The sequence below is a fragment of the Styela clava genome, chromosome 9 (assembly GCF_964204865.1).
Source record: "Styela clava chromosome 9, kaStyClav1.hap1.2, whole genome shotgun sequence".
Classification (NCBI taxonomy): Eukaryota; Metazoa; Chordata; class Ascidiacea; order Stolidobranchia; family Styelidae; genus Styela; species Styela clava.
The window spans coordinates 9374721-9390501 of NC_135258.1; the positions used below are offsets into that span (position 1 = coordinate 9374721).

A 15781-nucleotide genomic window follows, 5' to 3' on the forward strand; every position below is an offset into this window, starting at 1 on the left:
TATTTCTAAGTGTTTGAGATGCGATTAGATTTCAGAATATCAAATTGCTGGAACTGATATTATCACAAGTCACGCAGATTTGTTTTTCAGAATAAATTGGTAATGAGTAGGGCTGGGAATAGTGATTACCCAATCCAAAGATTGAATAAACGTTATTAAATGGTTACCTGGGTAAGGACCACATATTCCAACATGTTCTTAGGGCCAACAGCGCTCAATTTTGCCTGTTTCACTTAAATGCCCAGCCCTCGTAATGAGTAACAGTTCAAAATCAGAACGAAATCACGTCTAGTATAAATATACCAACAAAATTTTCAGCTCTTGTGTGACCAGCATTGGGAGGTATACTCAATGCTTTTGCATCTGCATCTACGATTTGGTACTGAAACAAGAACTTTAAAAAAATAAAAGGAAAATGAGGCGCTAACCTGACATTGATTATCTCATAAAAATTCTTCACAACCTCACACACTCTTGCAGAGAATTTTATGAAATTGCTATACAATTCATCACTTATCATATATAAAGTACTAGTAAATGTTCAAATAAAACTCATTTCGCTGATTGTCAAGTGTAGGTTGGGCACCAGTTGGTGTCGGTAAATTATAGACGTTCCGCATGATCTTATTGGGGCATCGTTAGACGGAGAAATTTTGTCACATTGGCCACACAGCGCAAGTTACCGTAGGTTATTAATCAAGCATTTATGTCAAGATACATTTTCATCACACAGTTTCTGTTCCATGTCTCATTTTCCGTAACACTCTGGGAATAGACAATAAAAATGAAATAGTTGTTTGTTGATCCCCGAAAACAACACTTATCAAATATATTTGCCGAATGAAATAAATCACTACTTGGTGTTCTTTTAATTGTCAGAAAAACAAACAATAACACAGTGAGATAGATCAGTGTATATATATACAAACTAAAATTCTTAAATCAACAAAAACAAGAAATTTATGAAAGGGCCTTGAGACCACTTGATTTAAAGTGATTTTCAAGGAAGCAAAAAATGACGAGCAAAAAAAATTTGTAATTTTAATGTTGTCTCAGTCCTAAAGTTACACAATAACATCAGACAAAAAATATCAGTTATTCAAACTTATCACAAAATACCCTACAGGCGAAAAATCAGGATTTCTTGAGTCTCTGTGTCTTCATTCGTCAGTTGATATTTGAATATGAAACATTTTATTGCTGAGAATTACAACGAGTTATTTTGCATTCATCATTACATCACAAACTTTTTTATGTTTCGGCCAATGCTTAACTTGACACTCCCTGGAAAGAAAATATCGAAAACCTGTTAATGTAATAGAATAATCTTTTGGTAAGCTGCAAGAAATAGTATAATCCTGAATATTACAAATACGAAACTGATGATTCTTTCGTAAAATTAGTAAAAACCAGCTGAAGTGACAATCACATACTACGCTAGAACAGACAATTTTACAGAATTTACTTGCGCTAGAAATTAAATCTTTTGAGGGTACAAGGAAAGCAAGTTAGTTAATAAAAACCTGTTCTATTTTTCAAACAAATGTAAACAAATGTACACAAGTATAAGTCAACTATAATAGAGAAGCAGCTCAAATGAAAATGACAATAAGAAAGTCTACATAAGATAGTTGGTAAATGTTTACCTTTTACAATACCATTCTTGTCGACATCTGGAACATCTTTTCGTGGCTTCTTCACCACAATTAGAACATTTGGGAACTTCAGAAAGCAAAGAGTCCATGACATCAAAATTATAGGTGTCAGCCAACCTGAAAAAACAATACATTCGTATCAGTCGAATGCTGAGCATTGTAAAGGTGACTTGAAAGAAAGAATCCATAAATTTTCTAATCGCCGTACTAATAAAAATTGAGTAAATTTATTAAATTTTGTTTCCATTTGAACTTCTGTTTGTATATTATTGTACCCAGCAGTTTCATGAATTCAGTTCAGTAAAAGTGTACGAAAGTTATGATCTCGACGTTGGAGACAGACTTTCATCTGTTTTGCAATGATATACAATGCCAATTCAATGCTGCAAGCAGACATGCTAGCTCTTGCCTGTTGCTGACTCATTGGAGTTCAACACCATTCACGTTTGAAGAACTGTACACCATTTGCTTGGCATTTGAGGAAACTGTCTATATGGGGGATCAATAGCTTTCTTTGGCGCAGACCATTCAAATGGCGATTGGGACCCTATATGATATACCTATCCCAATTTCTAACTAAAATAAAAATTTAAAACACTAAACTGTCTTGATAATCCAGGACTCAAACAATACAAACCTTTTAGCCTGAGCTTGAATTTCACTTTTGGAAGGATTGAAAAAATTCTTCATTTGGTATTTTGCAATCGCCTTCCATTTTCCTTCATTTTCTTTCATAATTCTATCCATGATTTCCGGAACTTGTTCCAAGATTAATTCACGTCTGAAAAAAGGGGTAATTTGAGCGATTCATTCATTCAGGGGTGGAAACCAAATAAGGTTATATAGAGTGTGTTTCTCACTTGGGTGGAGGAGGATCCGTCATGGATAACTGTTCTAAATATTGTCTGAATTGTGCAAGAATCGGTAACTGATCGAGTAGAACATCATTCATGAAACCCCGAAGCTAAAATATAAAGAACAAAAGTTGAAATTTGAATCAAACAAAATAAGTACAGATTTGAGAGAAATGCTCAAGAATATATTTATGGGCGGTTATACCAAAGCTCGTTCCGAATATCTGGGAGGTACCCAACGAAAGAAATGTGAAAGTTGATGAAGCTGAGGAAATTGCAGGATACTGGTAAAAACGAATGGAATATTCAAACACATTCAAAATTTAACAAGGTAAGCATGTGATTTATTAGAGAGAGAGAGAGAGTTCAAAACAATAAACAAACCTTCAGAATTTGTGTCTTATTATATGAATTGAAGTCGTATTTCAATGCAGATTCTCTATTCATCAATAAATTATAAATGGCAAGCCAAACTTGTCCTTCTGTTTTTGTCAATTGCATAATATCGGGCCCTGATACTGGTGTCCATTTTCCATCTGTCAAGTAATGAAAATATCTTGTTTTATTCTTAGCGATATGTATATATTACTTGACATTTAATAAAAATGTGTTCTATCACAAAAAATTATTCCAAGAATTTTCCTCCAATAATCATTCAGAATTTTTGACATTTGATGCTAACATGAAGTCTACTTACTTTTTTAGATATATATATGTATATATATATGATAAGGAACAAATTAGGGGGAAACCTCATTTTTGGGAGATAAAATTGACACAATAGTACAATTAAAAAATTCCAATTTTTCAGGAGTGAAAACCTGTGTGCTTTCATATGCACATTAGTGATTGCAAATTCATATCGGATGTTTTAAAAACTCAAAGCATACTTCACTAAAAAAATTAGTATTTATAGAATAATTGCTAAATTTCACTAATGAAAATCTTCAGATTCTTTCAACAACTCCATTAATTAGTCATCACTAATTCAGGATGCGAGTAATGAAATAGGTTATGCGACCCTTAAACCTGAGAGAATCGGACCTATACAAATATGACTCAATGATTGCCTTATCCAAAACTCGTTCAGTCAAAGCTACGAAACACACCCTATGAAAAACTTTGAAACACAAACAGATGTCACCATATCTGGTAGATGAAAACAAATTTATAGGACCTTGCAGCAAACGCCACACATACATTTTCTACCATCAACTTAGTATCAGAATAACTGAGTATTTTCACTCTTCATCCAACTTACCGATAAACTTCATCACTCCTGAACTTCCATTTTTAGTCCATGGTGAATTTTCTACAAGTTCCACAAGCAAACATGGAATATTATGAACTTCTAACACACGACTTCTTGTACTGAGGGGAACGCTAAATGGTTGAATAAAAATAATTACATAAACAACCCCACAACGAGGAATTATTCGCTCTTATGTGTAGAGCGAATTATGAATTATATTCAACGAAGCCAGTCAGAGGGACTATCACCTTTCTTTACTTTACTGTTCAATCACTCAAGAGTATTATACATTTAGTTTTGGCAACTTTTAGGAGAAATTCATAAATAAAAGAATATTAATCATGTCACAAAAATTGCATCTCACCAATCTAGACAGTCGGTAATATATCTCAATATTGACATGCATTTTACTGCAATTTCAAATTCCATTTTCTTGTTTTGTTGTTTCATCTCCTAAATGATAAATAATTTTTCATTTATATCCAATTTTTTATTTACAATTGAGTTTCTCAGGGGGCCGTGAGCAAGGGTTTCACTAGGTATCATTTGTGACAAGTAGCTGAAGTAGGTACATTAATTTGTTTAATTCCTCGATCGTATTGCAATTATCTTTGTACTTTCATTTGTTGGTTTTTTATTATGAAATGTGGCGAATATAATAACTACCGGTAATGGAAAACCATTAAAAACCAATCTAGATTTTTTATTGAAAAGCAGAGTGTTGAAAAGTGTTTGAAAAAAAGTTGCAGACAAAAAAGTTTGACGATCACAGGACTAAGCTTTTGAGAATCAGTTAAAGCCTATTTCGTTCATTACCAGGGTGCAACTTCAGACAACTGGCCAGGCAACACAATAAATTAGTTTTTTCATGCGGGAAAGGCAAGAGAAGAGAATGCGGCTATTGCTCAGCCTTGCTGTAAAAAAGGCACATAGCCAAACGAAGAAAGATTAAATGCAGCAGCAAGAGCAAATAACATAATGAGTTTTTACCCATGTGAGTTTTTAAAAACAAACTGTAAAATCCAGATTTTATGATTAATGGAAAAAAAAAGAGTTTTGACGAGGGCCACACTAAATTGCTTGGCATGCCGGGTTGTGGCCCGCGGGTCGCCTGTTGCATAACCATGCTTTAGTACCTCCATTGAATTAGCTTCTCCTTCCGTTTCCTCAGCCTGTTCTGATTTTTGTTTTTCGGCAATTGCTTTCGTCAGTTTACGATAGCAGTAATCAAGCAAATCTAGAACAGTGTCTTCTGCAGATTCTAATGCCTCCTTGTGGTAGAGTACAGTCTCAAGTAACGTCACAAGTGTTGCCTCGTGATATAGCTAAAATACAACAACATACAATGAATGCTAATAAAAATCACCATATTTATTAACAACTCTAGTAGACGAATGTGAGATTTTTTCAAGCCCAGAGCGATTCTAAATCTGATCTTGGCATTACAACATTTTTTAATTCAGTACTGGTTTTAAATATCTTGACTGCAACCCCATTAAGGAACTTTGTTGTTGGCAAGTCTTCCACTGGCTTTATTTTAAATTTGGGATAGAACAATTGATCGCCTGATTTGCATTATACAGATATTTCCAAAATATTGTATTATGTTATTAATGAAAACATCAGATGGTACGGTAATTAAAATAATCTTCTTTATTAAAATAATCTTCTCTATTCCATGCATTTAGTATCACAGCTTCAGAACATTCTTCACCATTGTGTAATTTTGGCAGAAGAAAATTGTGAAATATATCAAGTCAGCGGGTTTTGAACCGTGCACAATGATACATTAGTGTGTCCTAAGGTAATTAAAAGTGTGCCGCAGAGAAACAATCTATTTTATAATAAAATACTTTCGATATACCCCAATGTATATCCCAAGATGAAATGATCAAATAATTGGTATATACTATTAAAGGCTGAGTGAAATGTGACAGCATAGTTAATGCACGAAAACAAATTAATCTTATCACAAGTATAATGTATGCTATACTTACCACTACATACATAGGTATTGTTGTTGGTGGTTTGAAATCAGTTTTCAGTATAACTTCAAATATTTGTTTTTTCCATACTTCGGTTGTTATCACGTCTTCTATAAGCTTGGATACCTGGAAAAACATGTATACTGGTGAGCAAGAATTTCAGTAAATAAAAAAGTTATTTTTACACTGATTCGTCACCTAATCTCATCCATTACTACATCTTGAAACTTTTAAACTAATACTAGGATTAGAATCAATTAAATGCTCAAAAAGATGGATTTTTATGAGGTATTAATTACATGATTGAGCTCTGGAGGTGGAGACAGTCAATTTTCTGGTAGCTCCGACTTGAGCTTGGCTCCAACAAATTGCATGGAAAAACTGAATTTGGTTTTGAAAAAGCAACCTGAAAATTTTCAATATTGAGTAATGTTCATGTATATATGTCATTTTATTTAAATATCCACCTTATCCAAGTTAACAAGTGATTCCTTGATATACTCTTCTTTTTCTTCGGATGCATTCAACAATGCTTGCATGTTTAATTTTTCAACGTATTCATGCTGTTTCTGCCATCTGTGGGAAAGTGAAAAACATTGAAACAAACTGATGTGTCGCAATTAGGAATGTTATTTTACATGATGGTTAATTTTCAGAGCTTGCTTCGGAACAATTTCCTAACTATGGGACAAATACAAAATCCTCTCCCGTGATCAGTATTTCACCAATAAGCAAGAAAACTTACTGGTATTCGCTAGGTTTTAATTAGGGATACACTAGAATACGGCTGACGAATTATTGATATTGAAGTCAGCGCCACAGTCTCAATTTCAAAACACTCCACAGAGCCCAAGTAAAAATTTCAAATCCTTCAAGGGTGCTCCAGAAGTATGCGCACCAAGGTGTCGTACAACCTGAATCCTAACCGGTACACACGTACTATGTTCAGGTTGTGCGCCATCTTGGTGCGCATACTTCTGGAGGTCCCCTTCAAGAGTCAGAAATCAAAAAAACTTCTAATTATTGTAATCATAGTCAAAAACACTGTCTTGTGGTTGGAAACTGTCAACCAGGAGTCGATTTTAAATGGGTTGTCGAACATAAAATTCCCCCTATACTACAACCCTGGATTAAATAAACCTACTCATTCATCTATTATTTCTATAAAAGCCAGATTTTTCAGGATTCGTAGAGTATATTACACAATACCTTGGTCCACCCAGTTCCTTTATTGGAAACAATTGGAATCCTTCAATCAATGCTTCAGCTTCCACTGACAGTAGAACATAAGAAGACTCCCCAGATCCGTCTGTCATTTTTTCTTTATATTGCTCGATTAATGCATCGATAATGTAATGTTATTCTATATTTGTAATGAATTATTACTAAATCTACAAAGGAACATAAATACTATTTTATGAAAGATGTAAAAAAAGTTGAGAAACAAAATAGGAACGCACTAGAAAAACACACACAAAAATCTAGCGAATAAATTGAAATGCATTAATAATTCAATCACTAAAAATGAAAAGACATTATGGTTTAGCGGTTGCATTTGTCTGTATATATCAGACAAACTATGCCACAGGAATGATATTCAGGATTGAAGACAAAATTGTCATCAAATCCAAACAGGCACTAAAAAACGAGCTATTTTATGAATTTCAAATTTGTTATGTGAGACATATTCTATGAAATTCTACTATAATAAATACAATGCCTTCTTAATTCATCTTATTCGCAAATGTTTATTTGGGGATGCAAACTATAATGGGCATCATGTTTTACTTAAGCCGTTTATTAATATGAAAGTTTGCTAACCTTGTGAAAATCCAACTAGATTTAGGAACACCATTGTAAATGGAAGATCCATATGAACAGTGGATAAAAACACAAAAAGAATGCTCGAAAACAAAAACACCTACGAAAACATAAACACAGTTGATCAGGTACAAAAATGACCTAAATATCAGCTTCAATTCCATAGCAAATCCAAGTATTTAAATGACACATAACTGTTTTACTTTGCATAAGAAAAATGCAGCATGTTTCTCATATGCATCATAATGACATAAACATTGGATTTGAGATTTAGTTCAATATGCTATGTTTCACATAATCTAGAAAAGTGATTCCCAAATCGCAGCCCGCAGGCCAATTAAAGCACAGGTAATGATTTAATATAGACACCAAAATCCTGCTTGAGTGGAATAGTTTACCGCGCTTACCGTGCTTTTTTTTCTTTTTGTGTTCAAGATATACCACCAGTTGTTACGTCATTACCAAAGTTCAAGCACATGTATTTTCGTAACAATTCAGTTCGGTATCTTAATTATACATATTGGCACCGGTAAAAGGCCCTTGCGGAGTCTCCCCTCTACCTGCCCGCAAATATCATTCAGATTCTAATTTTGGTCAATTAACTCTGGGAACCACCGATCTTGATAAATCCCTGTCTAATAATACCCATTCAAGAGCAGGGAAGATAAATTCACACAAAAGGTGTAAATAAATTTGAATCTATATCTATCTAAAAAGGTTTTCATTAACCAAAAACCTGAAAGACAATTCTTTTTTATAAGAAAAACAAACATGCTGACTTTATGTAAAAGAAGTATCTATGAATAATATAGAACAGTTATTTTGACTGGTACACCATAGAATACCAGAAAATGTCTGCACCCCTGATTAAACTATTTTCATATTCTGGACTAGTATTCTAATGATGCTTTTCTTTGGCCAGAATTGTATCATAATGTCTTAAATTTTTACTCCTATCTATAGATACAAAAAATTGAAAATCTAAAATTGAATAGCAGATACTACAATTAAAAAGATTTTGGTCCCGAAATTTGTGTAATAAAAAGTATAGAAAATTGTGAAAAACACTGTTGGCACGAGAAGCAAGACATTGAGATAGATATTGGAACATAGCAGCAAATGACAAATGCAATCGGAAAACGAGCTATTTTGAAACTTGGAAAGTATAGTTACTTCGTGTCCAAAAACGATGCCCGAGCAGGACTTGCGGACCGGGGTCTTTGACTCGGTGATGGTCGATCTGACCTTGATGTAATGGGTGATGGTAAGTTATGCTTTCGTAACTCTTGAACTGCCCTTTCCCTCTCGTACCTTTCATTTGTAAGTTGTCTTTTTGTGATTTCTAAATCTGCGTCAAGTTGTGATACTTTTGCTCTAAGTGTGTTTACTTCTCGTCCTTGATGTGTAAGTTTGCCTTCTGCGAGAGATAGTTGATCTTTAAGGTTTTGATAACTGCCGTTTAACTCTTGCATAGAAGTTTGTGAACGATATTCTTTCTCGCGAGAAGAAGCGATTAACGATTCTAAATTCTTACGTTCCATACGATCGCTCTCGATTTGTTCTTGTAAGATTTCAACTTCTCGAGTTAATTCATCGTGTCGGACTTTAAGTTGTTCGTACTCAACATTCTTCGATGCGAGTTGTCGGACAAATTGTTCCTTGCCGATATCAAGTTTTGCATTAAGGTCTCGGGCGGAAGATAAATCTACAGCAATGAGAGAACGTTCTTCGTTTGAACGGTGAATCTCGTTTTCAAGACGCTGTATATTTGATGTAAGTTCTGCAATATTATTTTCATAAATTTGTTGAGAATGTAGATGTTCCAAAACCTCTTGCTCCAGACATCTATTCTTATCTCCGAGGCGAACTTTTTCATTTTCAGCCGTCATGAGTTCTAACTTCAGCGCTTGTGTTTCGTCTGCCAAGAGTCTGTACTTACTTTCAGTTGTATCTCGTTCCACCGAGACTTTTCGATATTGCTCGAGTAAATCTAGCATTTCCCTATCTTTGGAAGCAATATTGCCTTCAGAATTTGCGACTCGTGAAATGAATTCTTTAATTTTGACACGACCTTCCTCTCTTTCTCTTAACACATTGTCTAATTCGATATTTAAATCTTGATTTTCTCTTGTCAAGGTTGCGAGGTCATCTTGGAGTCGGCTGTTTTCTCTGACGGCAACATCCCTACCTCGTAATGCTTCTGCTAATTCCGTTTGTGTTGTGTCTAGTTGTCTACGCAAACTTCTTAATTCTCGATCAGAACTTGAAATATCTTCTGTGGCCCGATCCAACTGCTTTTCAATATTGCTAATTGTAACTCTTTGATCCATAATTTGGCTTTCTCTTTTTGCGATTTGATCTTCAAGCAAAGCTATTTTTTCTGTTTTTTCATCTAAAGTTGCTTGTAAACCATCCTTTTCTCTATCGAGGATAGTGACTGTGGTGCGGAGACCAGTGGCATCATCTGTTTGTCTCGTAGAAGTATCGAGAAGCTCCGCAATTCTGTTTTCAAGTACTCTGACTCTATCTTCTAAAACCTCGTGCTCTTTCATTTTTTTGGATAATTTTTGCTTTGTGTTTTCTAGTGATGCATCAAGTTGCATTCTACAAGTTTGGGAATCCTCAAATCTTTCTTGTGCGTCTTGTCTTTCTGCTTCTAGTTCATGTAGTTTTGCTCGAAGAGCTTTGAGATCCTCTTCTTGAGCAATGTTAGATTCCATTGTCGACTGCAATCTTGACTTAAGTTCGATTCTTTCTCCTTCTAATGCTTCGATTTTATCAGCTAGATCCGATAATCTTTGCTCTAACCTTGTTATATTAGTAGATGACTGATTTTTTTGAATATTGATATGTTCTCGTAAGCTGTCACGTTCGGTTGTCATTCTACGGAGATCAGAAACCGCATTGTCTCTTTCAGTTTCAACGCGCCGTAAAATCGCTTGTGCTGTCAATGATGCTTTAGCAGATCTCGGAGATCGTACCGCTTCTCTTCTTAGTCTTTGCAGCTCATCATGCGTTTGTTCATATAATAAATTTGTCTTGTCACGTTCCTGTGTTAAAATTTTCACATTCGCTTGAATTTCAGACATGTGTCTTTCGAACTTATCTAACATAGCTTGTAATTCATCTCTTTCTCGAATTACTTTTTCATATTGTTTAAATTGTTCCGAAGCGCTTTTATCCATAATTTTATTCTTTGGACTTCTTGATGTCGATCTTAATATATCAGAATCTTTTTGTTTTTCTCGTTTCTGTAACATCGAATTGAGTAAATCACATTCGTTTTTATAATAATCACGTTCATGCTCCAACGTTTTTATGAACGCATCTAATCTACTTTCCCCTCTATCCTTCCTGTGTACCCCGATGCCAGATAATTGCTGATCTTCTAATTCCATGACAAGTTCTCGTTCCTTGTCCATGAGATTTTTAACTTGTTTGCTAAGAAGATCTTTATCGGTTTTAACTTTGTTTAATAATTCGTTCAAACCATCAATTTCTTGTTCTTGTGATTGTAATCTTAAATGAAGATCCTCATTTTCAGTGATTAACTTTTCTCGAGATTCCTCGGCATTTACAAGTTGCGATTCCAAGTCATTTTCTTGTCTTTGTGAGCGTCTTAATTCCTGTTGCGCTTCATGAATTTCCAAATCTGCAGCTGAAACTGCTTTCCTTTTATCGTTTTCCAGTTGATTAGCAAGATGATCGATTTCTTTAATTTCCAGTTTTAACCTCTCCACCTCATCAGCGTAACGTCTCTCACTCATCTGACATTCCTCATGTTGAGCTTCATCTTCTTTTAAACGAATCTCGAGTTCTTCGTTAGTTTGTTGTAAATACTCAACTTGTAGATTCAAATGAGAGATCAATCGTTCATTTGCGCTATTTTTTGCTTCTAACGACAAAACATCATGTGGTCTGCCGCCTTCGAGACACCGATTTAAGCGTTCTATTTCTCTATCTCGCATTTCAACTTGACCTCGTAATGTGCTTATCTTCGACTCACAAACATAATTCGATTCCGATAAGAGTTTTAATTCAACAGCTAATTGATCAATTTTCGTGTCGGCAACTTGCAATAGATCAGCGATATATGGGTCATCGGGTTGAGTCGATATATACGAAGCAGAAAATGATGGCGGAAGTGTACCATCAACTTGCATATGTTGCCTTCGGAAAGGAATGTTGCGTTTTCTGCCTCCCGGTGTCTGAATTACAGCCTGTAAATTCTTTTCCTGCAGTTTTTGAATACTTTCTGTTTTCGAAGCCGTTTCGCTTTCCAGGACACGAACTTTATGAACAAACTGATTATTCAAAAAACGTAAATCTGAATTTTCGTGATCAAGTTTGATGATTTTAGATTTTAATTCCTTCGAAGTTGCATCGATTTCTTCTTTCAATCTAACACATTGTAAATGAAGACTGTTATTCTCTTGTACAAGACGAGCGTTGTCCTTGCTATATGGTTCCAAAATATCATCAATATTTGGATTAGCTGTTGGTGCAGCTGCTTTATGCAAATTAACTTTTGCCTTCTTCAATGAATCTGTCGTGTGCAACAAATCCGAGAACAATTGATTTACCAGCGGCATAGAATCGATACCAAAGGCATGACGATAACCCAGTTGATCCAACTGCTTTCGCAGGGTCACAAACTTTTGTTCTGTAACTTTGTTCATCGTGAATCATCTGCAAGGAAACAATTCATGGATTAATCAACCTCTTAAATAGATTACTATCAACAACATTCAACGCTGGCTCATGATTTTTTATGCTAGTGCGCTCAAAGTGGTTTGCAGACTTTTCTAAACACAAAACTGATCGAGTTATGATTCTGTTTTACATTCACCTTGGAAGTTATTGAAAAACAATAATATATAAATACACAAATATTTATAGTGTTATTTACAGATATTTATTCACCATAGTAGCAACATATATCGCTAACTGCTGCACCGTAACAACGGTTATTTACTAACTATGCTCGGCTTGCAATCACTGTCATAATTGATGTATTTTAATGTGGGGCTTCTCTCTTGGAATCGGAGAACTGTGACGTACTGGATTTTGAATATATCTTTATTCAAATATTGTTCGTTTGAAATAGAAAATGGCATCCAATAAAACAATAGTTATTCAAGTACAACAGAAATGCATACAAACTCCTATTTTAAATATTCATCTGATTTACTGTGTCATGATTTTTACAGATAGGTATGCAAACGACTCAAATCTGCATTTTATTTGCGACCACTATACAGATTTTGGGTCTGGTATAGTTTAGTACCACATTCACTTCTAGTTAGCCTGGCTCAACAATTTTTGCATATGTCAATCCTAACCCTTACCTGACTACGTCACCAAAAAATTACGTCATCTCGACGTCGCAGTGGCGTAATAAGGCCCACCAAAGTATGTGGATGGTCGTCCAAATCGCGCAGACGATCACCCGAAATCGAGCAAGCTATTTCTCTCGTTTCCTTGTCACAACGATCACGATAGGAGAGAGATCGCCGGCTTTAGCGAGTTCGTTATCGGAGGAGCAGATGCCATTTCGGGCGATCGTAATTATAATTTGGCAAGCCCTATGACGTGATGGTGACGTCGTAGTGACGTAATTTTTGGATGGCATAGTCAGGTGGTGGTTAGGAATAAAATATGCAAAATTCGTTATGCTACGCCCAATGAAAGTACTTGTGGTACTAAACTATACTAGACCCCAGATTTTATGTAGTCTAAAATCAAGGCATGTCTTTTGCAGTTTTGTCAATAACATCTTTCAACAGTCTGACAGTTTGGCACAGTTCTCCATTCCGAGATGTCCCATCATTCAGACATCAGGTTCAATAAAACAAGCACTCCCTTGTCTCTCAAAAAAGGGCATAAACTTCCTGGGCAACTCAAAAACACAGGTGTAATAAATATTTATATTATAAACAGTGAGGACAGAAGTAAAACTGTTCTATCTAGGTATCATTCAGACAAATGCTGAATTGCCAGTTTAATCAATCAATCAATCAATTTTATTTCGGTCGCTCTGGTATAAAACAAAACAATAAACGAACAAACACAAAATTAATTTAGTTTAATTAGGCTAACACGTTGCAGGCAGCCTTAAGTATTCTACAAAAAATAATTATTTCAATAGCTCACTTGATCATCCTTCGTTAGTAATAATTTATTCCATATCCGATTCTTTAATGAGCCTAACAATGAAATACAACCAACGGCAATAATCCGCGAGCGAATCGTCAAAATCGACGAGGGACGGCACCGCAAAGTAAACAACACAGCATACGGTAAGTTTCGAAAAACAGAGGGAAACGGTTGACTGTAATTTTTCAATTCAATAGCGCCATCTAGCGTCTCACAACTTCTCAGATAAGATCGGACATAAAACATCGTTACCCTATGTTCTCTATTATCGTTTCACAGCTCTGTTGTATGTATACCAGTATACGATATTCTTTGACTATTTAATAATCCACATTGTGGAGCTCGTCAAAATGAAATATATTACAGGTACCGGTTTTGATACGTTATTGATAGTAGTTTATTCCTAGGTAAGTGATGCGAATTTCGAAAATATATCTCTTCCATACGGCAGTACGGTAAGCAAGTACCTTCACGCCCGCCGACTGGCGGCAGCAGTAAAACTGTAAAAGTCGGGGTAATGTTTTTTCAGTTCGGTAATATGCTTGGGGTACTATATTTCTGTATTTGTTTATTGCTGATCAATTTAGGCCATATCCATTTCTAAGGAGAGTTCTACTCGTGTTGACCAGCCAGTCTAGTATAGTTCAGTAGTTTAGTATCACTGTACAGCTGTAGGCTACCATGATTCTGTAATTACTTCCAGTTGGCATAGCATAACGAATTTTGCATATGTCTGTATGTTATTCCTGACCCCCACCTGACTATGCCATAAGATCGCCGTGGACCGAATAGTAATGTTTTTATTTAGACGTATGAAGAAGCAACTGCGAGTTACGTTTGACTCATAAAATTAATATATAAAGATATTTCAGAATCTCGTAGTTGTCATGGATTGAATATTTTACGTGACAAGATGATCATTATACGCTGAAAGGAACGAGCGCGGAATCGCGGTGGCTGTTACAGGAGGCAATGGGAATTTCCGATTTCGAAAATCGTGAAATCCTTGAAAACTTATTGCTAATTTCAGACATAACAATATGATACACATAATAACAATATAGTTCACATAAATTAATATACAAATATACTGGTAGGTAGTAGAATACTCTAGACCAGGGCTTCCCAAACTTTTGAGCTCGCGGCCCCTTTTGATATATTAAAGTTTTTCGCGGCCCTTGTTCACGCTAATAATGCTAAAAAGTTCAAAATATGCTTTTTAATATTTTATTGACACAGCCAATTCTTAACTTTTAATAGGGCTACTCAATAACAAAAACATCTTTACTCAAATTATTCAATGTAATGGTGCAAATCTTTCTTGCTCAACTCTGCCTAGTTTTTCTTCAAAATGCTCAAAACTCACTCATGTTCGATGAGATTCTCATGTTCTGAAAGTTCGGTTTTCTGTAGATAAAGATTATTTCTACTTGGTTCAAAAAGCGTTGCGCACCACATCTCCTTTGCGATTTCGTATTTATATTAAGCAGGCTTTTCTACCATGGCCCATTGAATTCGATTTCACTGACTGTTGTTAGATTTTGTTTGTTCGTTTATATTAAACTCAATGCAAAAAAGGTATTATATTATATTAAAAGATATTATATTGAAATGTATCAATACGTACGGTATTTTTCACGGGAAGTCGCAACTTGAGCATATTTCTGGAGGTCGTCACAATACAATTAAGTTCGAAAACTACTGAGTCCTATAGTTGAAAGAAATCTACTTTTTAAATTGTTGATAACCTATATGTAGCCGCTATTTTTAATGGAAACGTGCTATTAAATTTGTATCATATTCCGGTATTCATATTTCGTATATTAATCTCGTTATTCTCAACATCCCCCTAAAATGAGCTCCAGTGTTCAAAAGAAAATTGATGACAATTATTATCGGGAAAACACGGTGTGATGATGTATATTCACTCGGAATCGTGAATTTATCGTTTTACACTATTTTTAATGATTGTATTTCAAATTAGGAGTCTGAAAAAGTGCAATAGATATAGTACTTTGTGTAAAATTGGTGTTCTCTTCGCGACCCCTTCCAGGGCCG

General features: G+C 35.1%; 2 protein-coding genes across 2 annotated transcripts; both read right to left on the reverse strand.

The window, feature by feature from the left end:
* Positions 1-854: 854 nt before the first annotated feature.
* On the reverse strand, positions 855-7149 carry LOC144427193 (zinc finger MYND domain-containing protein 10-like). Its single transcript, XM_078116018.1, has 11 exons — positions 6956-7149; positions 6214-6322; positions 5759-5872; positions 4898-5086; positions 4126-4214; positions 3771-3892; positions 2894-3045; positions 2516-2619; positions 2293-2436; positions 1647-1772; positions 855-1284 (listed from the first exon to the last, which is right to left on the reverse strand). Exons 1-11 carry the CDS (start codon positions 7060-7062, stop codon positions 1218-1220), a joined length of 1323 nt encoding a protein of 440 aa, XP_077972144.1. The 5' UTR covers positions 7063-7149; the 3' UTR covers positions 855-1217.
* LOC144427190 (centrosomal protein of 135 kDa-like) lies at positions 7137-13883 on the reverse strand. Its single transcript, XM_078116013.1, has 2 exons — positions 13721-13883; positions 7137-12256 (listed from the first exon to the last, which is right to left on the reverse strand). Exon 2 carries the CDS (start codon positions 12244-12246, stop codon positions 8737-8739), a length of 3510 nt encoding a protein of 1169 aa, XP_077972139.1. The 5' UTR covers positions 12247-12256; positions 13721-13883; the 3' UTR covers positions 7137-8736.
* Between the last annotated feature and the right edge of the window lie 1898 nt (positions 13884-15781).

What these genes read in the sequence shown, in the direction of transcription:
- LOC144427193 (XM_078116018.1), bottom strand. Translation starts at nt 7,062, where the DNA reads ATGACAGACGGATCTGGGGAGTCTTCTTATGTTCTACTGTCAGTGGAA. An exon ending in CAATACCTATGTATGTAGTG is followed by an intron (nt 5,087 to 5,758) that starts GTAAGTATAGCA and finishes GTTGTATTTTAG; the next exon opens with CTATATCACGAGGCAACACT. An exon ending in ACGGATCCTCCTCCACCCAA is followed by an intron (nt 2,437 to 2,515) that starts GTGAGAAACACA and finishes CCCTTTTTTCAG; the next exon opens with ACGTGAATTAATCTTGGAAC.
- LOC144427190 (XM_078116013.1), bottom strand. Translation starts at nt 12,246, where the DNA reads ATGAACAAAGTTACAGAACAAAAGTTTGTGACCCTGCGAAAGCAGTTG.